The sequence below is a fragment of the Medicago sativa genome, chromosome 1, assembly GCF_051527215.1.
Source record: "Medicago sativa cultivar Bolivia chromosome 1, Bolivia_mono, whole genome shotgun sequence".
In the NCBI taxonomy this organism is placed as follows: domain Eukaryota; kingdom Viridiplantae; phylum Streptophyta; class Magnoliopsida; order Fabales; family Fabaceae; genus Medicago; species Medicago sativa.
The window spans coordinates 69,256,542-69,280,949 of record NC_140749.1 but is presented as its reverse complement, the minus strand read 5'-3'; the positions used below and the strand labels follow the sequence as shown (position 1 = coordinate 69,280,949).

Here is a 24,408-nt window from a genome sequence, read left to right as displayed (position 1 = left end):
TTTTGGTTGATCAATTTCAAACAGGAATTTATTTGAAAAATCAAGTTTCTGCAAAATAATTTATGCCTTTGTTGCAGGTTAAGCTAAAGTTGAAGAATTGAAGACTAACATGATGATGTAATTAATATAAACAGGCTCTTAATAATGCATAATTTGCATATTATAGCACAGACATATGCACCTGGAAATTTAAGGTTCAAAGTGGCAGTGAAAGATTTTTGTATGTACTTAGCAGACATACATTGTGCCTATTAAGATAATCAATATTTGTCTCAGTTTGACAATCCTCTGATGTTGCCGTCTAGATCGTGGTCACATAGCTTTGTTTGAGACCTTAGATTATTATTAAAGCAAAATGATACAAGTTACGGATACGGAGAGTATCAGATTATTATACATACATAAAACAACTGAGTTTTTCTGATTCAACACAAGATCTTTGCGGCTTTCCCATCTTGTTCTTGTTCGCCAAGTAATTCGAGAAGATAGTTAGCCTCACCACTTGAGATTAGAGGATGATGCAAAAAGGAATATATATATAGGGGTTGCAAAAAGGATAAAACACAGAAAAGAGAAAGTAAAATGCAGAAAGGTGCAGCAAAAAGGATAAAAATACAGCAAAGAGAGAAAGGACTAAAATGCAGCAAAGTGATGCAAAGGAAATAATACCTCTTCTGAATGGAAACAGGGATGTTCTTCTCCGGAGGCCAAGAAGTAGAACCGGTGGATATTATTACTTGTATTTAAAGTTACACAGACACACACACTCTCTCATTTAGAGGCCTTTTGATCCTAGAATAAATAAAAGATCATATCCTAATATATAGAAGCATATAAAACACTACATATCCAAGAAGGTTCATTTAGAGGCCTTTGGAATGCTATTTATATAAAATTGACACGTGAAATTGTAAATTGAACACTCAATATTTTGAGCCAAAGAAGGTTCGTTCAATCTATAAAAAAAATGATTCACAAGTAGAGTTGTAAATTTAATTGATGTTGTCAATATGACGATCTCTTTAATGAATGATATGTAAGCTCCTTTCCTTTGTAATCATTCTTTGAAATTTGAGCTAAACTCTGATTTCAATGGATCTCCGAAACACAACTCACCTAAACTATAATATATTATACCAAAATTTTTATAAAATTTAAACTTAAATTCGGAAAACATTGAAAGAGTAGTTAATTGATAAAACAATCCAGATAATAATAAGCATAAATTATAATACCCAAAACACAAGCAATTCCACAAAGTAAAATATTTCAACACAGTATAATTTATGCAACATAAATTATATCGTTGGTCTCATTTGTTATTTTATGATTTTGTTTAGTCTTTTTTTTTTTACCATGAATTGCTATAAATTTTTCACGGTTGATATCGATGATTATTTTTTGTTGGCGAATTTGTAGATCACATAAGATGGATTTTTTTTATACGCAAGAGTTAGAGATCGAACATCTAACCACTTATGTAAAGAGCTCAAGTCACTTTCCACTTGAACCAATTTATTGTTAGTTGATTTTAGTTCTTTTTTTTTTTTTTATGAAACAAAAGACTAATTTGGAGGAAAAAAAAATAAAAAGAGAAATCATATTGGTTTAACTTTGTCAAATAATAGCATCTACAATAAAACACTTTTATCTGGGTGTCCAAGTGGGTTGCACATCATTCATGTTATAATTTTTCAATGTCATTATCTAATGAGCATCAAATTATTTCAACCCAACACCTTAAAAAATTACTAAATAGGTTCCACTAATAACTTCATATTATTGTTCTACAATTTTAATCAAACTATAAAAGTGAAGAAGTCCTTCCAAAAGCATCATTATCCTTATCCCACTTAAAAATTCATTTTAAAAAATTCACCGAACTCTTTTATTATCCCATTTAAAAATAGATAAGACAGAGAAAAGATATAAAGATAAGAGGATTGGGAGGGAACGGCAACTGCATTCGCATAAAGGGATAGATAGATAGAGAGAGCAGGTTCAGGTTCGTTTCTTCTCTTTTCCTTCAATTTCAAGGTTCAACTCTTCGCTACTCACTCCAAAACACTGAAACACAGTTTATTGTGTCGTTGTTGTGTTCCATGTTGTTGAATTATGATATTATTACTGTTACTTGCAGGTGAAAAATGGTGGTGAGTATTCGATTAGCGAGACTTGGATGCACACACAACCCATTTTACCGGGTTGTTGTAACTGATAGCAAATGTGCAAGAGACGGCAAGAACATCGAAGTTGTTGGTTACTACAATCCTATTGCAGGTTCAACATCAATTCTTTAACCTTATCTCTAATTCTATATGTTTTTATGCTCAAATTTTACTTTTCTGTTATTAAAAATTGCATTTTTATTATTTGGTGAAAGCCAAAGAATTTTTCTTTCATTTGGGTATACTTTATGGTGGATTAGTACTTAAAGCACAAAATTGTTTTGGGATAGAGAAGTGATATTTTGACATTAAAATTTTGATGTCAAATATAGTGTACATTGTTTTGATGTTGCAGAAGATAAAACAAGAGAGAGATAAAGATAAACGGATATGGTGTCTGTATTTTGATGTTCAAATAACATAACTCGGGATAAACACGTTTTCTTATGGCATTTTTGCTAATGAGTAGTGGGTTAATTGATATTTGCATATGTAGGACTTGTTTGAAAGGATATAGAATTAGTGTTGTGAGTTTCTAGATTTTGGGATGTAATGAAATAGTAAGAATCACTTTAGCTATCCCTTAGAGCTAGGAACAAAAAACACAGTTATGAATATTGCATATAGAAGGGTCAACACCAAAAATAAAATATTGCATATAGAAACTATCTTGAATTTTTCGCTCAAATGACCATAATGAAACACAGGTTTGGATCATCGATCGTTATCTCTTGTTAGTGGCGTTCCTTTAGAACATTATTGTATGCTTAATTTCACTTTGGTTCCTTACTTGCCATAATAATTTTCTGAAATTTTTGTTCCGTGTAAGTTTTTCCGGTGTTTTCATTTCAAGTTGAAACACGTACCTATAACCTATGTCAATCTGCCATTTAATTTTTTTAAAATTACGGTGATGTGACTAATGATTTACAATTACATACATGGTATGGAATTTTCTGTGTTTACGATAGGTTCATTAACCTGATTTCTGTTCTCAGTATGGGACTTATCTGTTTGCATCTTAATGGACTTAGTAGTGACTTTTATATATATATTAAGCGAGTGACATATTTAATTATAACGAACTGATGTATTTAAACGGATTGAAGTCACTTGAGGTTTCATTCAGATGTTCTACTTTGTAAAGTATCATGGCGCATAAATTGTTATCTGCATCACTATTTTTTGCTAGAAAGTGACCTGATAGAGGGGCCTGGTTTTATCATTTATAAACACGGAGGGATTTGATTGTTTAAAAAATTAATCAATAACCCAAACTGTTGGCCATAATTCCATAGTAAAAGGATTAAAAATGCAAGTTGCAAATGTCATCCCTATTTGTTACTGTGAATTGCAATGTATACCAGTTTGGGATGAGAAGGAGGGTGATTCAAGTTGATACGCACCTAATCCTTTTTTAACTTGATTTACTTTTGTACAGCTAAAGATGATGAGAAAAGAGTGAACATCAAACTTGAAAGAGTGAAGTAAGTAACTTTTATTTAATTCTAATTTATCTAGTTATTTGTACACAATTTTGGGGAAATTAGTGATAATTGTGGGGATCATTGGTCCATCTTAACCTCCCCTCATGTTCTTTAGGTATTGGCTTTCTGTTGGTGCTCAACCTTCAGAACCTGTGGAGAGTCTTTTATTCAAGGCAGGTTTACAAATGAAACGGAAAGGTGGACTGTCTGGTAGCTACCCTGTTGATACCCCGAACGAAGAGCAGCCATCCAATGACAAAGAAGTTGATGGTAAACTGACACTCCTTCACTTTTGAATGTGAATCTCGTTTAGCATTGTTTCTGGGTTCTTTCTTTTTCTCATTTCATTTACATTTTATTTTAGGCGTATCTGCAGAAGCTGTACTTTCTATCGGCTTACAAGTTTAACTGAGGGAATAACAGCCATATGTTTGGAGAAGGTGGGTTGTGTTGCAAGCTTGTCCTCCATTGCAAATCGTCAACTGTTTTTGTATTCTGAAAGTTAGTTTGAAGATGCACGTACAATATTTGATTTATTCCTCTACCCTGTCATGTATGCATGCTTGACATTGCTGTCTACTCTTTAAGTCAACTTTTATGTTTGTTAACTGCTTGATCATGAGGATTCATTTTGAATATCATCCTGTTGTTTACTTATTTATTTTGTTATAAAAGATATTATGTGAATAATTATCTTATAAAATGTTTTAAAAAAAATTGTAAATACTTCTGAAATTATAGATGATAGGTAAAACTCCTAGACTTCGTCCTTCCTCGTGAGCTTAGCTCAGTTGGTTGGGACAGTGCATAAAATATGAAAGGTGTGGGGTTCAAACCCCGGCCACTACAAAAAAAAAAAAAAATTCCTAGACTTCTCTTTAGTGGTTTTTGATTCGGTTTATTTTTTTGACAACATGTTTGTTTTAGGTTGTATAAAAGTATTTTGAAAAATAGTATTTTCAACAATAATAATTTATAATGAGAACGTTATTCGAAAATATTTTTTTAATAATATAACATGTTTATTTGTAATAATGCTTATTGGCTATGTCAATAAAGTAACCTTATCTGGAAAAAACCTTTCTGAGATTAATTCAGTAAAGCAATACCTTGATGACAGCTTCATAATCAAAGAAATATGACCCCTCAATGATTTTCTAGGACTGGAAGTCTCTCTCACAAGGGAATCCATTTGCACAAGTATTGTTCAGATATATACTTTTTGATACTGACTTTCTTGCTGCTAAACCATGCTCTATAGCTTATGACCAAGGATCATCAAAAGTTATCTGATTATTACTGTTTTTTTTTTTTTACTATCCAAGACTTGTGAATCTACTACCTTACTTGACCAGGCCTAGTATATGCTACGGAATTCAATATCCTTGCCAATGAATGTCCTCTCCTATAATCCTCCATCACCAAGCCCCTCTTTGAATTCTGTATGCATAAAAAAGTTCCACAGTCAAGGCTTCTTCTTTTCTGCTGCATCACCTATTTAGCTCAAAGTTTCAATAATGAATCAGATTTGGCAAGGCGATCCATAACAGTTTTTGTGCATTTCTTGGTGATTCCCATTTAACTTGGTTATTTAATAAATGAAGCATTGTTTCCTAATCATCATTTAAAGCTGAATATAAAGATTTAGTATGATAATGAATACAAAGGTTTGAGAAGAAAACAAAATGGATTCAGATTGTGAATAACATCCAACATAAAAATAGGCATGTACAAGTTTAAGCCTATCTTCTCGTAAAAAAAAATATTAATATTAAGTTTACCCATGTATATTATGGCCCAAAAAAGCCACATTAAGTCACTCTTAAAGCATGTTTGGATGATATAATGTTTCGAGATAATGTAATTTTTGGAGGGAATTTAGATCCTTCTATGTCAATTTGATTGTTTGGATGATTAATTTGAAGAATTTTAAAATGAAATTTATGAAGTATTTTGTGTAAGTTAAATTTAAATAATTTCAAAAAACAGCTAGATATGAATTTCAAATTTCTTCCTTAGTATAATTTTTTCAAATTTTGCAAGTTGGTCACCATATTTGACAAAATTTTCAAATTGACACTATAAATTTAAAAAAATTGCAAAATCGCCCTCAAAGTTTTTTAAATGTGAAAATTGATCCTTATTTTTAATTTTCAAATTTGACCCATAAAATTTAAATTTTATAAAAAAAAAAGCCTAAAAATGTTAACAATAATTTTTTTTATTATTCCATCCAAACAAAATGATGTTCATGTAATTATTTTTGACTAAATGAAGCTCAAAATTTTTTTGGTGAAGAAATGAAGCTCAAATTTATACTACTCTTTTTCCCCTTAAAATTTACTCATTTTTTTTGTCGATAGACAAAGTAATAAACACCACTGAAACTCTCATTTTACAAGGTCTCGGATTCAAACTTAAATGAATGCGTCTAACCTAATAATTTTGGTATCGTCCTTTAAACTAGATTTTAGGACTTACTCATTGTTTTTATTTTTACACCCACCAAAAAAAATATTTCAAAGAAAAAAGAAACATTTCTGTAAAATAAAAACATTACGGTGAGAAATAGAATATCCCTCCGTCGGGTTCCTCGAGATGAAGAAAGCAATAGACAATCAGAAAACCTAATCAAGGAAGCAAAATACTACCGAAAACAGCGCCATGGCTCACGGCGGCGGTGTCAACAAGCGCCGCGAGAGGGTCAACCCCGCCGCAAACCGTAGAAAAACCACCGCCAAGAAATTCAAACCACCCGTTTCTCTCAAAAACCAAATCCGATCCGCCGAACGCATGCTCCGAAAGGTAAAACCCCCTTAATCCCAACCCTTACACTAACCCTAATTCGGTTATTTATTCTCTGAATTTTGAATTGCAGAATTTACCAGCGGAGGTTAGAGAAGCACAGGTGCAGAAACTGGAAGCACTGAAGAAACAGCAGGATATTCACACTCGCCTCGCTGTGGAACGTAAGATATTCTTACGTGATAAGAAGATTAAGTTCTTTGAGAGGAGAAAAATTGAACGGAGAATTAGACGCTTAGAGAAGCTTCAGCGAGCTTCTTCGTCGTCTTCTTCGGCTCAATCTGCTTCTCCTGATCAGCTTGCTTCGCTTAAACAAGATCTTCAATATGTTATGGTATGTCTTTCACTGTTTTCATGTCACAAAAATTATACCTATGCTTGTTTGGATTGGCTTATTCGAGCTTATTTATTGGCATAAACACTTATGAGACAGTTTGATTGAGCTTATGGACCGGCTAATGACATGACCTTAAGCTGTTTTCAACTTATTTTCATAAGCTCTCTAGGATATGTTAATAAAACAACTTATAACTTATATGAAATGCGAAAACTACATAAGCACTTATATAATAAGCTTTGCGCTTAATTAAGCTGTATATCTGAATAGGGGTTTATACTGCCTGTTTGGACTTATTTAGTGGAGCTTATCCACTAACATAAGTACTTGTGTGACAGTTTGGGAGAGTTTATGGAAACATTTTATGGCATGTCCATAAGCTGTGTTTTTCAGTTTATTTCTATAAGCTCTTAAGGATAGCTTAAGAAAACATCTTATAGCCTATATGAAAATGGTTTGCTTTTATTTTATCTTTTGTTATAGAAAATAGATTATACATGAGTAATTATATATGATAACTGCTTAATTAAGATGTTTATCCAAAACAAAGCCTTATATTTATTTATACTTGCTGCTGTAAATAAATAGGAAGTAATAGACTTGTGTATTATTCAATTACAATGTGCAGTACTTTCCCAAGAATGAAAAATATGTCTTTCAGTGTTTTGGGTGACAAAAAATATGTTTAGGGTCTGTCGGGATTGACTTATTTGAGCTTATCTACCGACAAAAGCGCTTGGGAAATTGTTTGGGAGAGCTAGTGGAGACCGGACATGTCTATAAATTGTTTTCAGCTTTTGTCTTTTAAGTTTTTAAGGATAGCTTATAGCTTTTATGGAAATGATTTTCTTTTATTAATTTTTTGTTATAAAAATGGTTTATGTTATGTTACATCTATTTATCTTTTGTTATAAGAATAGTTTATGTTATGTATGTTACATCTTTTAGTGTTTTTGACAAATTATATCTAGGTCTGTTTGGATTGACTTATTTGAGCTTATTTAATGACATCAGCACTTGTGAGACAGTTTGGTTGAGCTTATAGAATTGCTAATGACATGCCCATAAGCTGTTTTCAACTAATTTTCGCAAGCTGTCTAGGATAATTTATGAAAACAACTTATAACTTATATGATGAGGGTTTGCGCTTAATTAAGCTGTTTATCTAAACAGGGGTCTTATACTTGCTGCTGACAATAAATAGTGACTAATAAAATTGAGTATGATTCAATTTCAATGCGCAGTACTTTCCCAAGAATGAGAAATATGTTCCTTTATTTAGTGGAACTGATGATGCGGAGATAGTTGACAAGCGAAATGGGCTGCGCAAACAGATTGAAGAGAGGTTATCTGTGGCTGCTGCAACTGGCAAGGATTTAGAAGGTGGTTTACTATAAATGCTTTTAATTTTGTTTATAAGCAAATATTTGTTGTTGATGTATTATGTTGGTAGTCAGAGTTTGAACCCTAGATCAACCACTTGAGTTACACTTTGGATATTATCTTTGCTTTCATTATCTATATCATTGCTTTGTATTGATTTTAGAATTAGGGTTTGTTTGGATTCACTTATTTGAGCTTATCTACTAACATAAGCACTTGTGAGGGAGACTACTTTAGGGAGCTTAAGGAAACCTCTTATGGTATGTCCATAAACTATTTTCAGTTTATTTTCATAAGCTCTCCAGGATAGTTCCTACGAAAACAGCTTTATTTTATCTTTTGCTATAGAAAGAGTGTATACTTAAGCACTTATATCATTAGTGTAAATGCTATAGGCGCTTATAGCATTTACACTAATGATATAAGTGCTTAATTAAGTTGTTTATGTAAACAGGGCCATAGAACCAGGGGTGGAGCCAAGGGGTGGCCTATGTGGGCCAATGCAACCCCTAATTTTTCATCTTTCTTTACATTTCTTTGTAAAATTATTTTGTGGCACTTTAATTTGAAAGTTTTGAGTCAATTGTCTATGTGACTTTACAATTTTTGGTTGATGTGTATTCCCTGCACTTTCAATCAATTGATCAAATGACACCTTCCTTAATATTCTGTGTTTATCACTTTCTTTTATCTTGGTTTGGTTGTGCACTCCTGGATAATTTTTCCATCCGCCCCTGCATATAATGTTTCTATTGCTACTTACCCTTATTTCAAGTGCTTGGTTTTAGTTGGTGTGAGCTGAGCTCTGTTTGAAATTGGTGACTGGGTTTTTTAGCTATGCTTCGTATTTATAAATGTGCCTTTGTATTTATGCCTCCTTCCTGTTTGATAAAATGTCAACAAATTTTTGTGCTACTGTTACAGAGACTGGCAGTGAGGATGACGGTCTTCTGGATCTCAGTGATGATGATTTTTTTCTTCCTGGAAGTTCTAGTGATGAAGCTGACGCAGATGATGAATTGACAGACAAAAGTACCAGGTGAGCAAAGATGTTTTAGTACTTGGGTAGTTATCTCAATAAGTTTTTTGGAATTATATCGATGAAAAGTAGTGGATAAATTTTTTGTATTGGTTGCAGAGAGCAGGCTTCTAGTGCTTCTGGAAAAGCTGTGTCTGGCATGTCCAGCGATGAAAAAAATCAGGTTCGCCGTAAGAGTAACAACTAGCAATTTGTTGTTTTAATTTTCAATTTACTCTAATACCGAATAGATAGTCACACATTATTTTGCAGTATTTAAATATCTTAGCCCATTTTTGTAGAGGCAGATTTCTGCCAGAGCTTTGATGCCTCCTCCTCGCCCTTCAAACAAGTTGTCAAGGTTTGGGTCTGCAGGCCAAAATTCATCTAAACAGAGATCTGATATTTCTACATCCCGCTACGCATCAAACAGCAAAAGCAGCTCAGACTTCAGAGTAAGGGAACCCTCAAGATCAGGGACCAGCTCAGACTTCAGAGTAAGGGAACCTTCAAGAGCAGGGACCAGCTCAGACTTTAGAGTAAGGGAACCCTCAAGATCAGGGACCAGTCATGGTAGTAGTCTAAGCTCCAACTCTGATGCTCACAAGCCTCGGACAGGTCATGGCAGTAGTCTAAGCTCCAACTCTGATGCTCACAAGCCTCGGAGAAAGAGAAGACCTAAGAAGAAAAAGAAGCAGGTGCATAACTTTTGCTTATTCTAATATATGTTGCATTACATTTCATATTTTTAATTACCATTCATTCTAACTGGAAACTTCTTTATATAATTTTGAAAGTCAAAGTTGAGACTTTTTTAAGTGGTCATGTGAGTATGTGACCATTAAAAGCTTTTAATTTTGATAATTCACTTATGATTGTATGATAAGGATTTACTCTTATCACTGGCTTTAAAGAACCGTCTTGAAATGCATTCCTATTTATAAAATAAATTCACTTATGTCTTTTGTGTTCAGGTCCCTTACCTTTCTCATATCTTTTAGTTTAGTTACTTTTCAATTTTGCATTTAAAGTGGTGGATTTAGTTATTATTCTTTAATATGTCTCACGATTGATAGTTTTACCATGTGTAAATGCCTATAATAACTATTTGAATGTGGAAATTTATCAAGAAAATATTTTCTTACTGTCTTCCTTGAAAGAAAGGGGATATGAAGTATAAGAATCATGAGAATATGATGACAGGATGAATTTGTTCGTTTTAATTTCAACACATACCAAAACACACTTGACACCTTATTTCCAATTTATTGTTGTTGTGGCAACTACGTTTGGTTGAGTGAGTTTGAAGCCAAATTGAACACAGTAACTATCAGTTGAGAAGTTAGCTCAAGCTTTACTGTGGAATACTTAAATATTAAATAAAACAGGATGATACAATATGTATTATGTATCAAACAGCGTGGGCTGCGCATCAATACTTACATGTTATACATGTTCCATCTGTTGTAGAGTTACTTTTGTCTTCAGTAGACTACTTAGGATCAGTTTATTTGTTCATCAAATGCAATACATCAAGTATTTACTTTCTTCTCTACTCCTGATGTCCCTAATTGTAATGCACATTTATTCTCCACCTGCAGGAATGATGGATAAACTGAGCATTGCTATGGCCATTTAGATCAGCTTCTTCACATTCATTCAAGATTCTTACAATTACGTTTTAACTGGACGGGACATGTTCTGTGGTGGACCTGCAGGGAGCTTCTTTTACTGGTCATTGTTATGATCATATATGTACTGACTTGTTAGGATAGATTGAGGATTTGTTACTGTAGATTAATAGCTTTTGACTATGGGGTCTTCATATCTGACCTTGGGTTACTTTAAATTAAATTCCAATTTGTTTATGGACAACAACAATATTCTACTCTTACGAAATTTGAATTATTATTGTATTACCAGATATGGTGTGTAATTTCCTTTACAAAAGAACTTGCCTATTGAAGAAGGTTTTGAACGAGCTGCATATGGGAGACAAATCATTGAACTGGTTTAACCGTGAACTAAATTCATGATCAGTTAGCTGCATGATTTACAACTTTTAGATGTAAGATTGATTCATTTGAAGGAAAATAAATTGTCATGATAGTCCAAGTCTTCTTCGACCTGATAAGGCTAGTATAAGTGAATATACTCCGGGTGGCACTTTGGTGACATAATGTCACCGTGACATTAAATCTGAGCCACACAACACACACCTTTGTGTGGCCCAGATTTAATGTCACCCATACAACACATCTGGGCCACACAACACAATCCTTTGTGTGGCCCAGATTTAATGTCACTGTGACATTATGTCACCAAAGTATTATCCATATACTCCTATCTCACATTAACTCATTGATAGAACTACCGAACCAATTTGACAATAGTCAAGAACTTGATTTGTTGAACTTGAATTATGAAACAAATGAGTTTAACTTGAACTGAAAATTAAGTTCGTTAAATAAATGAGTTGGTTTGATAATCTATGATTAGTACCTCATTTAGTGAATTTGGTAAAACACCAAATAAGAGACTAAACATAAATGATCTTTTCTATTTGAGATTAAATTTGATAAGAAATGGTGCAAAGAGTTACTTATAAAATTAGTTTATAAGAAAACAAAACTTAAGTATTAAATAAATTTTGTTAAATATTTGTATAAATGAAATAAAAATTTAAATGAGATTCATTTACAAAATTGAACCAACAAAATTGAACCTCTGTTATTTACCCGCTACGTTATCCGTTATTTGTCACATCGAATTTTTGACGGCCTCCCTTGTTTGTCCGCTATGTTTTTTGACGGCCTCTCCTGTTTGCCCGCTACGCTACGCTACCTGTTATTTGTCACATCAGATTTTTGACGATCCTGTATTTTCTGCAATCCAATATTAATAAACATTTGATGAGAAAATGTGTTAAAAAACTTAATAAAAAATATTACAAGAAAATTAGGTTTAATCATCATAAATAAATAAATGAAATTGATTTATAAAATTGAGCTGACATATCAAAACAATGAATTGTGATTGGATTGAATTCGTGTCTAAACTCGATTCATTGTAATTGTAATAACTAGAGTTTGAAAAAAGAAGAATGAAAAGCTAGTTAGAGAGTGAAATCAAATTTCTTAGTTTCAAATTCAATGGAAGGTGGTGATAGAATGATTCGGCGGATTCAGATCCCTTCATCAATCTTAATCTTAACATTAGCGTGCATTTCATCTTGTTGTTTTCTTACATTATCTTTCGCCGATAGCGTCACAAAAGAAGAAGCTAAACAACTTAGAAACGAAGTTGGTGAAATGTTCTATCACGCTTTCAATGGTTACATGGATAACGCTTTTCCTCTCGATGAATTGAAACCTCTTTCTTGCAAAGGAGAAGATACTCTTGGCGGTTACGCCTTAACCTTGGTGTGTATCCCGTGTCTGATATGTGTCGGTGTCTAATTAAATTTAACTATGTTATTTTCTTAAACTATTACCGGTGTTTACTGAAATTGAAATGAAATGTAGATTGATTCGTTGGATACTTTGGCGTTACTTGGTGATCGTGAACGATTTGCAGCTTCTGTTGAATGGATTGGTAAAAATCTTCGCTTTGATATGATAGTGAGTAGAATCAACTAATTCATTTTAATTATTATTGAATTAAGTAAAATGTTAAAAGTTTTTTTTTTATTTGGTTATGGTTGGTTTATTCTATGTTTGTTTGAGTTGCAGAATAAAACGGTTTCTGTTTTTGAGACGACTATTAGGGTACTTGGTGGATTGATTTCAGCTCATCAAATGGCTTCTGATTATGCTACGGTACAGTTTTTGTTATTTTATGATAGTAGTAATGATACACTTTAATTTATTAGTCTAGGTTTTGTTTCGTGACGGATGAGAGGCATCGTGAATGTGTTGATTGGAATAGGAATTTGAATGTGACTTAGTAGGATTATACGAGATTATGGCTTCTCACCTTTTTTTTTTCCCAGTGGTGGATAGCAACTCTTTCATGAATATTGGCTTTTAAGTTATTCTCAAGTTCTTTTGGGATATCTGGTTTGAAAATCAATTTGGATTATACTTGTTCCAAGTAGGTAGCTCAGTTGGTGAGCTAGGGGAAACTGATAGAATTTTAAGGAGAAGGATCAAGATTCGAGCTCTGGAAACTAACATAACTACTAACTTACTATCATCTGTTTACCAAAAGTTATAATTTGGATTATATTTGTCTGGTGATCCGACTCTGGATTGTCAGATTCTCTGTATATTACTGTCTTATTGACTTGCAAGTTTTGAAATTGCAATGGCCCTTTGGTTATATGGAAGTTTCTATCCATGTGCCGAGTCCTTTTGAGATGCAGTACTGAAGGTGGTTTTTAAGTGATTAATTGATTGGAAGAGTTCTTTCTAGTTTCCACCCTTTAGGTGGTAGTATAATTATTTAGGAAGGTGGTTTTTTAGGTGGTAGTATAATTATTTTCAGGCCTCTGCTTGTCCCTCTCCATCACTTTTGGGTGCTTATTTATATATTCATTGTACTGGTTTGGTATCTTTTGTGTAAGAAAATCTTTGTACATGGACATTTAAGGTCTGAAACGATTCTCTTATCATCTAATGTCTGCTGCAGGGTATGAGAGTTCCGTCGTATGATAATCAATTACTGAACTTAGCTGAAGATCTTGCTAGGAGGTTGTTACCTGCATTTGATACTCCTACTGGTATAACTTGATTCATACATAGTTGTGCCCATCCTTTAGTATGTTTTTGTTCATAATTATCTGTCTCAATTCCGAAAAGGATTATTTTATCTTCTTCATCCTTTTTGAACTAAATATATTGTCTTTCTAATTTGCATTTTGATGGCATTGTACGCCACTGGTTCTCTTCCACTGACACATACAAGTGAAGAATGATAGTGTGTGTGTGTGTATATATGAAAAAACTCTTTGTGCTTCATGTAGAATGTTTAAAGTCTAAAAGGCTGAAATTTGTCATGATTTTTTTAATGAGAAAAATTTAATCAGGAAAAAGAAGGTATGCATACTGAAAGGGAGGATAGTGTACACTTAATTATTCAAGAAGGCTGCCTCATCTCTCTGCAAGTTGGAGAGGGAAACCCCCTTCAAAAAGCCATGGGCAGAACATCATATAGAAGTTAAAAGCATAACCTTATCTCATAGAAAATTTAAGAGCAAAAGGACACCCTTAAATATCTATGCGTTCTGATTCAACTAAATGCACTGAAGAATTGTATAAACTGCATGCTATCAAAATTGGCTTCATTATTTTTACTGCGACCACCCTTCCAGCTCTCCCTACGAACAAGAATATTGTTTACTTGTTTTGTTCACCAACATTAGACTATTGAAAACCCTCCCATTTTTGATCAGACTAGAAATAAATTCAAAGAACTAAAAGATCACTATCCTTCTCTGGAAAGAGTGAACCAGAGCAAGATTATTTAGCAAACTAAAGGTGGAACAAGAATATCATCTGAACAAACTTTAATACCCTCAATGAGTTCCCTATCAACAACTCTTGAAAGCCTTGGACTTAATGATCAAATTCAACCCATAAAACAAACAGAGAAGGGGACAGAGGTTGACCTTGCTTAGCCACTTGTTGTACGTGAAACCAAGACATATGTTCTCCATATCATACACAATCTCAGTAAAGTAGCTGCAGAGAGGTGTTAAGAAACCACCTTTCCAGTTATTTACTGAGATTGGTACAAAATCAATACTATTTCAGCCTAGCTTGATAGAGAATGTTGTTTTACCTCCTCCATATAGTGCTTCATATGTTGACTTTTATATGCTATGTTGTATTTTCAGGAATTCCATTTGGGTCTGTAAATTTGTTGCATGGAGTTGATAAACATGAAAGCAAGGTAATGTCTTCACCTATGCTTTCTGCTTTTTATGTTAGATGATGTAGGTCCAGCTGCCAAAGTGGCTATTAGTGTCAAATGATGCATAAGTAACAAATGATAAGCTGATTTCAGTTTAGCACAGAAAATGTCTCAAACACTTCTTTGCTCCACTATTTTGGTTTTAAGAAACGGGGAATTCTTCCAAGATCAATTTTCGTATATATTTCGTATATTGTCAACTTTTCTCTTGTTTCATATTGTGCTAAAAGTTATTACTTCTTATGCTTAGATAACTTCAACAGCTGGTGGTGGAACCTTGACTCTTGAATTTGGTGTTCTAAGCCGTTTGACAAATGATCCTAGTAAGTTTACCATTTCACCTTTTGATCATTTGTACACATATGCTATATAAGGAGTTCAACTCTAATAGATTTTAGATCATTCATATACACAACTAATTTTGGTGCCTAAAGATTGTATAATTCATCAAATGCTCTGGCTTTCATCTGGTCACAAGGTGGTGAAAATCGTGATCTTACTCATCAGATCATACAATTTTATGATCTTTGATGACCTTGGTTATCCTGATCATAAGCAGAATTGCAATCTGGTAGGAATGGCTTGGGATCGGCAACGTTACACTGTCTTATTAATTATAGTCCTTTCTTTTTGAATTTTTAACATGCAGTTTTTGAACAAGTCACTAAGAATGCAGTGCTTGCAATTTGGGCGCGGCGTTCAAAGCTTAATTTGGTTGGTGCACATATTAATGTTTTTACAGGTGAATGGACACAAAAGGTACATCATGCATTTTGTTTGTTGAAAATTACACAATAAATCGTTTTAAGAAACACACACACACACACACACACAGATATTGAATTTTATGTCTTACTTTCTTCAGCAATTATATAGTGCTTCTATTCCTACTTCTGTTTTATATACGTGTGTACATTGCAGGTTATGTTTGTTCATAATAGTAACTACATCACTCTCTTTGACTTTGTGCAGGATGCTGGGATAGGAACTAGTATCGACTCTTTTTATGAGTATTTATTGAAGGTTAGTAGCTGAAATTTAGTATGATGAAGCCTATAGAGACATTTGTACTGAAAGCGTCAATTTCTATTAATCTGCAAAATAACCACAGTTCCTTATTACTATCTAGAATTAGTTTAGTAAACCAAAACTTATCCATGATGATGAAGGAATTTTGCTTGCATATTTTATGTGATGTGTTTCCCTGTGTGTCTGTATTCAAGTGGACACACATTTTTGTTTTATTTGCTTTTGTTTCACTGTATATTTTACTTGATATGATATTCTTCCGATTTGTACATACCTCTTCTTTTGCTTCATCGGTTTTATCTGATTTAGAAAAAACATAGATTTTCGATAATGTGAGAATTTGCTTTCTTTATATATTAATGATTTTATCTTTTATGTAAATATTTAAAAAATCATTTGTCTATTTTCTACCAAATTTAAACAAGTAAAGTTGACCTGCATTATATTCTTCCTATTTCCGTTCTTCCACTTGTTTGACCTATGTGCTGAGGATATATTTAGAATTTTATGCATTAGAGACTTTCAACCGTGACCAATGTAGTCAGGACTGAGATATCCTACGTAGGATCAGTCAGCCGGTGAAGGAACGTAAAAACGAGGAACGTAACACGATTTGTAAGTAGGATCGGTAGGTTATTGATAAAGTTGAGAGATATAAACATAGCATATAGAGGAAAAACAGAGGAATCAAGGAAAAACAGGAAATAGAGGAAAAACAGAGGAAACAAGCAAAAAAATAGAGAAAACAGAGGAAAAACAGCGAGAAACAGAGGAAACAGGGGAAAATAGAGCAAAAACGAACTGGAGTGAAGTCAAAGCACGGTTGAGGTGCCGTGGCACGTAGAATTGTAAGATCCTACGAGCCAGCACTCGATCCTGGCTACAATGACCGTGACTATAATTTTGTTACAATCGTTGAACTTGGTCTTGTAGGTGCCAACTTATTTATGCTTGTCAATTATGAGCCCTATCTATTTGATTGTATGATTTATGTTTTTTATTACATGAAAAAACACGTGGTTCTTAAAGATCCTTGGGGAAAATTGTAAAATGAAATTATTAGTTAAAATATTCAGTTTAGGAGCATATGTCTACTCAAGTGATTAAGTCATATAGTGGTTATTGATTAACCAATTTTTGAACATTATTAACCAGTTGAAATAGTTTTTGCTTGAATTCTCTATGTTCTTCTGCGAGTGTCCCTTTTGGTGCTAAATTTTGTCAGTTAATATTTATATTGGGTTGTCTGATTTTGTTTTCCGTACATGATCTTTCAGGCTTATCTATTATTTGGAGATGAGGAGTACTTGTATATATTTAAAGAAGCTTATGCCGCTGCCATGCATTATCTTTATCACGATCCTTGGTAAATGCTTTTGGCGATGTGTGCCACCCTGTAAATATAGTTGACTTGCAGTCTAAGTTCTTCAAAACTCAAAAGTATGTTTATTTTTTTTAATGTATTTAAAGTTTAAAACTTGGACTTCTGGTTTTAGGTATGTAGAAGTGAATATGGACTCCGCTGCTATTGTCTGGCCATTATTTAACAGTCTGCAGGCATTTTGGCCTGGCCTTCAGGTTTTAATTTTCTTGATTTCGATATAATTTAGTATTTTTTGTTGATCTGTATAAAAAAACTGTGCCATAGTTAAGGCTAATTATAAGTATTTTTGCAAGGTTTTAGCCGGAGATATCAATCCTGCAATTCGTACCCATGCTGCCTTCTTGAGTGTCTGGAGAAGATATGGTTTTACCCCCGAGGGCTTTAATCTTGCTAGTCTTAGTGTTCAGGTATATCTAGTTTCGATACCTGAGACCCAATATAGCTTTTAAAATGCTTGTTTAGTTATATAGCTTGAGCCTTCTTTGAAAGAAGTTCTTTCTATTTAAGTGTTTTAAAGTAATTGGTCTTCAATTGCATGCAACACCTCTTCAACAAACTTCTAGCTCAAAATCTCTGTTCATACGATAAATTAAATCTTTTATTGAAAAAAGAGTCTCATTCGAGAGAATAGGCAGGTACAACCATTGGGGTGATTAGATATCCTTCAAACAGAAATGTTGAAAAATTTAGAATGGGTACATTGAAGTCATATGAACCGAACCCTAAAGAGAATCAATTAACGGACTCTATCCCATAACAAGTTTAAACTTTAAAGGCAAAGAGGCATCCTTGTTGAGAGCACTTGGCTCAAGTCAAGTGCAGTAAAATACGGCTAAGACAACAAGCTGGTTAAACAATTAAGATGAACCGTAAAAACTTCATTACAAGACAGAATCAAAGATTACGAAGAGTACCAAAAATTGTTTCATAGGAATGAAAATTGCTAGCTTCTTTTGTAATGTCTTTTAAACAAGGAGCCTACTTTTTTGAAGTTACAGTTACATCTTTACATAATATCAGAGAAAGAGCAGTTTGAGATATATAACTTAACAAGTGTTGATAGTAAAATTAACTGCAAGATGAATATTATTGTTTGTCTTGTTAGTGTTGGAGTAATTCAAGCAGGTGATGACAGATTGACTGGAAGATTTTAAGATATGAACCAGCCATTTAATTGATGGCCCTTCATTTTCATTAAGCCAAATCGAATGCATTTTTATTTTTGCCAATAGAGAAGCATCTTACAATTCCTCTTAGGAGGAAGCTGTTACTTTATTATCTCTAATATTTATGATCTATATTTTTCTCTGATTATATCAGCATGGGCAAAAGAGTTACCCGCTGCGGCCTGAGTTAATAGAGAGCACATATTGGCTATACAAAGCTACCAGAGATCCTAGGTCTGCTTATATCTGCTTTAGTTTGTGGTACCATGAATAAAAAAAATTCTTGTTTATGTCTGCTTATAGTTGTACAAATATATACTGTATATAGGCCCACTTTAACAACATAAATAAGGCTAGCTATGTACTTACAAAGTTACTTACAAAGTCAAAAGAAACGTTATCTCTCTAAAGATCAAAAGAAACGTTATCTCTCTAAAGATCTTTACATGTTTGTTGCCTACTTCATTTTCGTTGCGGATTGAAGTTGTGGTAAGTCGTTGCGGATTGAACGAGGATTGAATTTGTTGAAATTTGGGGACTAACTCATCCTTACAAAACCAGCTTGTAATGTGAGGAGTGGCTCCTCTTTATAAGCTCTTCTCAAGTGTGTTATATATCCGATGTGGGACTAAATCCACCCTCTCAAAGCCAACACAATGAAGGTGTTGGAGGCTGCAATGAAGGCAGACCAAAGGTCAGCGACTAGGGGCGGACCGCAATAAAGGCGGAATTTCCAACAATTATATCTCAGTCTCACTCTTTTTCTTAGAATATTACTATGCAAATTACTCTTCTCTTCTGTTTCACAGTCACCATGTTATTCTTTTTCTTATTTCTCAGTGCCTTTATTTTTTCATTTTAACCCCCCTCTAAATCTGTATACTTCTCACTTCTCTTTCCGCCCTCCCTCTACATGTTTTATTATTATTATTATTTTTCTTTCAATCTTTGCAACTCTTATCTTGTTCGTCTGAGATTGTGCTGCCACTTCGGAATGTACAGTGGAATAACTAGGAGGGATCTGACCTACAATTGGCGATCTAACAATAAACAGATGAGAGTAGTTGTGTGTCTAGGGTCCTCATCATTCTCTTATTTCCTAGGCAAACAAATCGAGGATAATCACAATCAGTTAAGAACTTGGTAATAGTGCAGTACACAGAAATCAAAATACAATTGACTAAATTCTAATATTTTAAACATCGATTCTGATATATATTCTAACAGATTACAATTTCAAGATAACATCATTATGGATTTTGAGAGTAGACTTAAGAAGTCAGTCAAGCCCTTTACCTGAATTTTCAATTACCCAGTGTTCTCATGATCTTTCTTTCTCTTTTAAAAGGGAAAACCATACCAAGGTGGGATTATTTCATGTTTTCTTGTAGTGCTTTAAGAGAATATTTCATTTTCAATTCTTGGACTAGATTAAAATTAACGGTAAGGAAATTAATTTTCCCTTGCAAGCAAAATTTACCAAAAGTAACTTTTAGGCATGGAAAATTCGTTACAGTCATTATAAATAGATAGATGGTTTATATTGTATTTTCGTGTTTTTTTTTTTTTAATGTTGCTATTCTTCTTTTGTTTTTAGAGGATGCACTACCATTCATGAATTTTCATGTGGTCAGCAATTAAGCTTTTTTTGTTTTCATTTTTCCTGCAAATTAGAAAATTTTATTGTGTTTTGGTGGATTTTTGTTGTTGCTATTCTTCATTTGCTTTTAGAGGACGCACTATCTTTCACGATTTTTCAAGTGGTCTGCAATTTAGATTTTTTTTGTTCTCTCCTTTTTCCTGCAAAATAGTAAATTGATATTACCTTTCAGGATAACACTTCTATAAATGATTTGTTGAGAGCTGTGGCGCAACTTTTGTTTTATACATAGGAATTTTAATTCTGTCATACGTATTCTTGGTAGATATCTTGATGCTGGGAGGGACATGCTTGCTAGTTTACAGTATGGGACACGATGCCCATGTGGATATTGTCACATTTCAGATGTTGAAGATCACAGACAGGAAGATCACATGGAGAGCTTCTTTTTAGCTGAGACAGTAAGAATTTATTCTACGTGATTTTGAGAACATGTGACCTCCTAATCTTTTCGAAACCCATAAAACAAAAATTTAGAACATAATTTTTTCAAGTTGTTTCACTGAAAATCATTGTCAAGTAGGGTCAGTCATCTTTATTTAGGGCTTCAACTGGTGTTTCTAGTAACATTAAAAATTGTGGTTAAGATTATGATTTTAGGTGCTTTGGTATAATGTCTAGCTCTCATAAAAGCTCAAGTTTTTTATTGAGAGTCAAGGAATGGTTTTATACACTTCTATAAATTTCATATTGTTTGAGATTTCTTTCTTCCTTTACAAATCACGCCTCTTATTATCATTAACATTTGTCTTTCCTTTCAATTTGTCTTCTATTATTTGTCTGAAAGAGGAATTTTACTAATAACCAACCCATGTTACTATTAGGTGAAGTATCTGTGGCTCCTTTTTGATTTGGCCGTGGGTCCTGATAACCTGGTGGAAAACGGGCCATACAAGTGAGTAGGCCTATATATTTACAATTTAGTGGGTGGTCTTTTTATACTATAAATTTAAGTTGCTTCTTTTTTCTGTTTTTTGTGATACAGGTACGTATTCAGTACTGAAGGTCATTTACTTCCTGCTAGTCCTCAAATCTCTCTTGTGAGGGAACATTGTTTATACCATGGTTCTTATTGTAGAAGTGGTGATTTGAGACAGACTTATTTTGTGTCCGAGGTGGACAAAGATAAACACGAATCAAATGATAGTAGATTTTATGGGAGTTGGACTAAAGCTACATATTCCTCAGACTACACTACGTCAGAACCAAGTGCCGTTTCTGGTTTGATCAAGGTATTCAGTACTCCTTCCTCCCATCACTTTCACTGATTCGTGTTACAATTGGAACTTCTATTTCCCTGTTTTCACATTATTCATCTTACGTCACTGTAGGACTTGAAATGGATGAATTTCTTGCACTTATTTCTTTAAATTTATCAGAAGTTTAGAAATCTAGGTATCTCATTAAAATTGGGTTTCCCCTAAACATTTTCTATATCTTATTATGCATATTTGTGAAAATAAAAGTGGTTCAATGATAGATACAGAATCAAAAACTAAGTGGAATAAGATTTTTATTAGAACTATGAATCCCAATCTACTACACCAGTGGGCTAACAGACATATGTCACGGTTGAATTGAACATAGTTGACAAGTAACTGCCAATTGATGATGAATTGATTTACACATTCAAGAATAATAACAGACGGCTCTATAGAAATCGGATTTGTGGTCCTACCTATTGTGGGAATTTTTTTATTTTATGTTTTCAATTAAGGGAAACATTTTTTTTCTTCATGTTTTGAGTCTTTTGTTATAATTCTGCAGGGTTTCTGCCCAGGACTAAATCATGGACAGAAGTTTGGTTTATCATACTTGCTCTCCAATGATGAACATCGTGATTATGAAACCATCCAACCAGAAGAATCAACAACTGTACAAAGCCATTCAGTGATGCTTCTTCCTGCCCAGAGTTCTGACAGTTCGGTACCTGATTCTGGCAATGATCATAACGATAGTCAAACTAGTGAATCAGATGTTACTTCTTGAAGTGAGAGCTTTGATGCTTATAGTGACCGAGATGCTGACCCAATTAGTGATGATTAGATCTCAGGTAAGCAAGAGGATTGACAGAATGATAAATATTTTCAACTTTATACTTCACACACCTACCTGGGCTCTCCACCTGAAATATAAATCAAAGTTTTGTTAGCATGTTCATAGTTGAGAAGGGATAATAATTTTGATAATTTAGCAACTTCTGGTATAGTGAACATGGAGATGAAATAGGTTAATGATGGATGAGCTGACCCGTTAGATGTACTTCTTAGGTCATGTTACCAAAGGTCTGAGGCATTATTCTGCCCGTATATAGATCAATATTGAGCTTGTGTAGAAAAGTATAATGTAATTTATTTTGCTGTATCATTTTTTTCTGGTTGGATCCTTGTAGCCTATTTTCCCAGAGGTTGTGTAAGTGTGACAGGCATTGACAACATCTTAATTAGACCACAGTTTGAATTGCTGATGATATCTTAATCGTCCTTTTTGCTCACATATGATTTCTTATAGGGGAATGGTGAAAATAGCTATAAGGAACAATTTGTACTGAATTTTGGTTTCATGTTAGATCAAGCATTACAGGATTCAGGGTATCCGGACTAAACACACTATATTTCATCCCTAGGGAAATAATATTTTTTCCAAGAGAAAATGAAAGGAAATTGAATTAATTTCACTCATTTGATTGGGGATAGAAAATAATGAATTGTAGTTAATATTATTTATCTGAAAAATTTGTTTCTAAAAATTGATACTTAAGATTTGTAACATACTCACGCAAGTAATTTTATCAAATAACAAATGATAAATTGTTCATAAATGATGATTATCATCAAAATTACTTAGATGCTAGAATCCCAAGTTTTATGTTCTTTCCTTATTCGAGTTCTTTAGAGGCTAGAATCCAAAGTTTTATGTTCTTTCATTATTCGAGTTCTTTTGAGATGGGAAAATGCTTCTTGGCACAATGGCCAGCAAGCACGACACACACACGACTATTTGAAGCCGCTAGATCACCACATCAACATGTTTTCCTTTTTTTTTTACTTAGTATATCTTCCTTTTTTTTTTTTTTTTGCATCCCTTTAATATGCATGTCGTGGAATCTCGTGGTTTAGGTGTCGTGCTATATAGCACTTCCCAATTACTTTGGTTCTAACATATAAGACAATTATTGTTGTAAAGAGAATAATAAACAGAAATTTATTTCATTCATGTGAAGTTAACAAGAAAACCAATTGAATTCATCACCATCGTCAATTGAATTGAATGTTAACGGGCACACTTTAAATGCTCCGTCTTCTCCTAGATTTCTATTAAATGAGTGGAAATGACGTAGTTATCCGTTTGTAATAGTTATTTAAGATATAAGAATTTATTCATTTTAGGTTGTTTTTCTTTAAACATTGGTATTAATAAACACTATTGTCACTGCAGATTCTTCATCGTTTGATGAATCCAACGTTCGATATTATTTCTCCAAATCAAATCCCTATCTACCAAATGAAAATCGCAAAATGCGAAATGACGTAGAAGCTTGAAGCTTAACGATTGAGGTGGTGATGGTGGCGGTGGCGCCGATTATGACCAATCTTAACATGACGGCGCCAGCCATAACCGATCTTAATCATGGTGGCGCCATATTCATCCCATTGATGTGTTCAACAGAAATCATTGTCAATGGTTCATTATGGTTGGTGCCCCTTTACAAAATTGTTCTAAAATGGATGTCTCCCATTTTATTATAAGTTGTTTTGATATTTTTCACAAATATTGAGTGGTTTTACAAAATTATCCCTTATAAATGACTTAGGAATATATTAAAAGAATAGAAAGAAGAAAGAGTAATAAATGGTAAGGGTATGATAGGAATTTTTTTATTAATAGTGCATTGGTATTGTAAAGTGACTTATAATACAAGTATTTTCAAAATAAAATTTCCATTAATAGAATCCTTAAACAATGCCTATAGGACACTCGTTAACAAAACCTTTTTTTAATTACTTATAATAAAATACGGAGCATCTAATTAATATTACTTGGATCACTCCCAATTT

At 33.4% G+C, this 24,408-nt stretch overlaps 3 protein-coding genes across 6 annotated transcripts; all 3 read left to right on the top strand.

Moving 5' to 3' along the window:
• The first annotated feature begins 1,930 nt into the window (after positions 1-1,930).
• Positions 1,931-4,312, top strand: LOC146956807 (small ribosomal subunit protein bS16cy-like). Of its 3 annotated transcripts, none has more exons than XM_085731578.1 (5): positions 1,931-2,005; positions 2,141-2,280; positions 3,610-3,655; positions 3,771-3,925; positions 4,020-4,312. In XM_085731578.1, exons 2-5 carry the CDS (start codon positions 2,148-2,150, stop codon positions 4,061-4,063), a joined length of 378 nt encoding a protein of 125 aa, XP_085587704.1. In that variant the 5' UTR covers positions 1,931-2,005; positions 2,141-2,147; the 3' UTR covers positions 4,064-4,312. The 3 variants fall into 3 exon arrangements, with proteins under 3 accessions (XP_085587704.1, XP_085587721.1, XP_085587712.1); XM_085731595.1 differs by having other exon boundaries at positions 1,931-2,009; positions 2,139-2,280; XM_085731586.1 differs by having other exon boundaries at positions 1,931-2,037.
• Positions 4,313-6,213: 1,901 nt separating this feature from the next.
• On the top strand, positions 6,214-11,176 carry LOC146956806 (uncharacterized). Of its 2 annotated transcripts, none has more exons than XM_085731567.1 (7): positions 6,214-6,460; positions 6,534-6,794; positions 8,042-8,180; positions 9,105-9,219; positions 9,319-9,382; positions 9,507-9,896; positions 10,800-11,176. In XM_085731567.1, exons 1-7 carry the CDS (start codon positions 6,320-6,322, stop codon positions 10,803-10,805), a joined length of 1,116 nt encoding a protein of 371 aa, XP_085587693.1. In that variant the 5' UTR covers positions 6,214-6,319; the 3' UTR covers positions 10,806-11,176. The 2 variants fall into 2 exon arrangements, with proteins under 2 accessions (XP_085587693.1, XP_085587689.1); XM_085731563.1 differs by having other exon boundaries at positions 9,501-9,896.
• Positions 11,177-12,230: 1,054 nt separating this feature from the next.
• On the top strand, positions 12,231-22,820 carry LOC146956805 (alpha-mannosidase I MNS4-like). Its single transcript, XM_085731553.1, has 16 exons — positions 12,231-12,620; positions 12,723-12,818; positions 12,930-13,016; positions 13,828-13,918; positions 15,035-15,090; positions 15,362-15,434; positions 15,761-15,870; positions 16,084-16,134; positions 17,418-17,506; positions 17,637-17,718; positions 17,818-17,931; positions 18,845-18,924; positions 20,616-20,751; positions 21,175-21,245; positions 21,336-21,582; positions 22,118-22,820. The coding sequence occupies exons 1-16, from the start codon at positions 12,351-12,353 to the stop codon at positions 22,337-22,339; spliced, it is 1,875 nt and encodes a 624-aa protein (XP_085587679.1). The 5' UTR covers positions 12,231-12,350; the 3' UTR covers positions 22,340-22,820.
• The last annotated feature ends 1,588 nt before the right edge of the window (positions 22,821-24,408 follow it).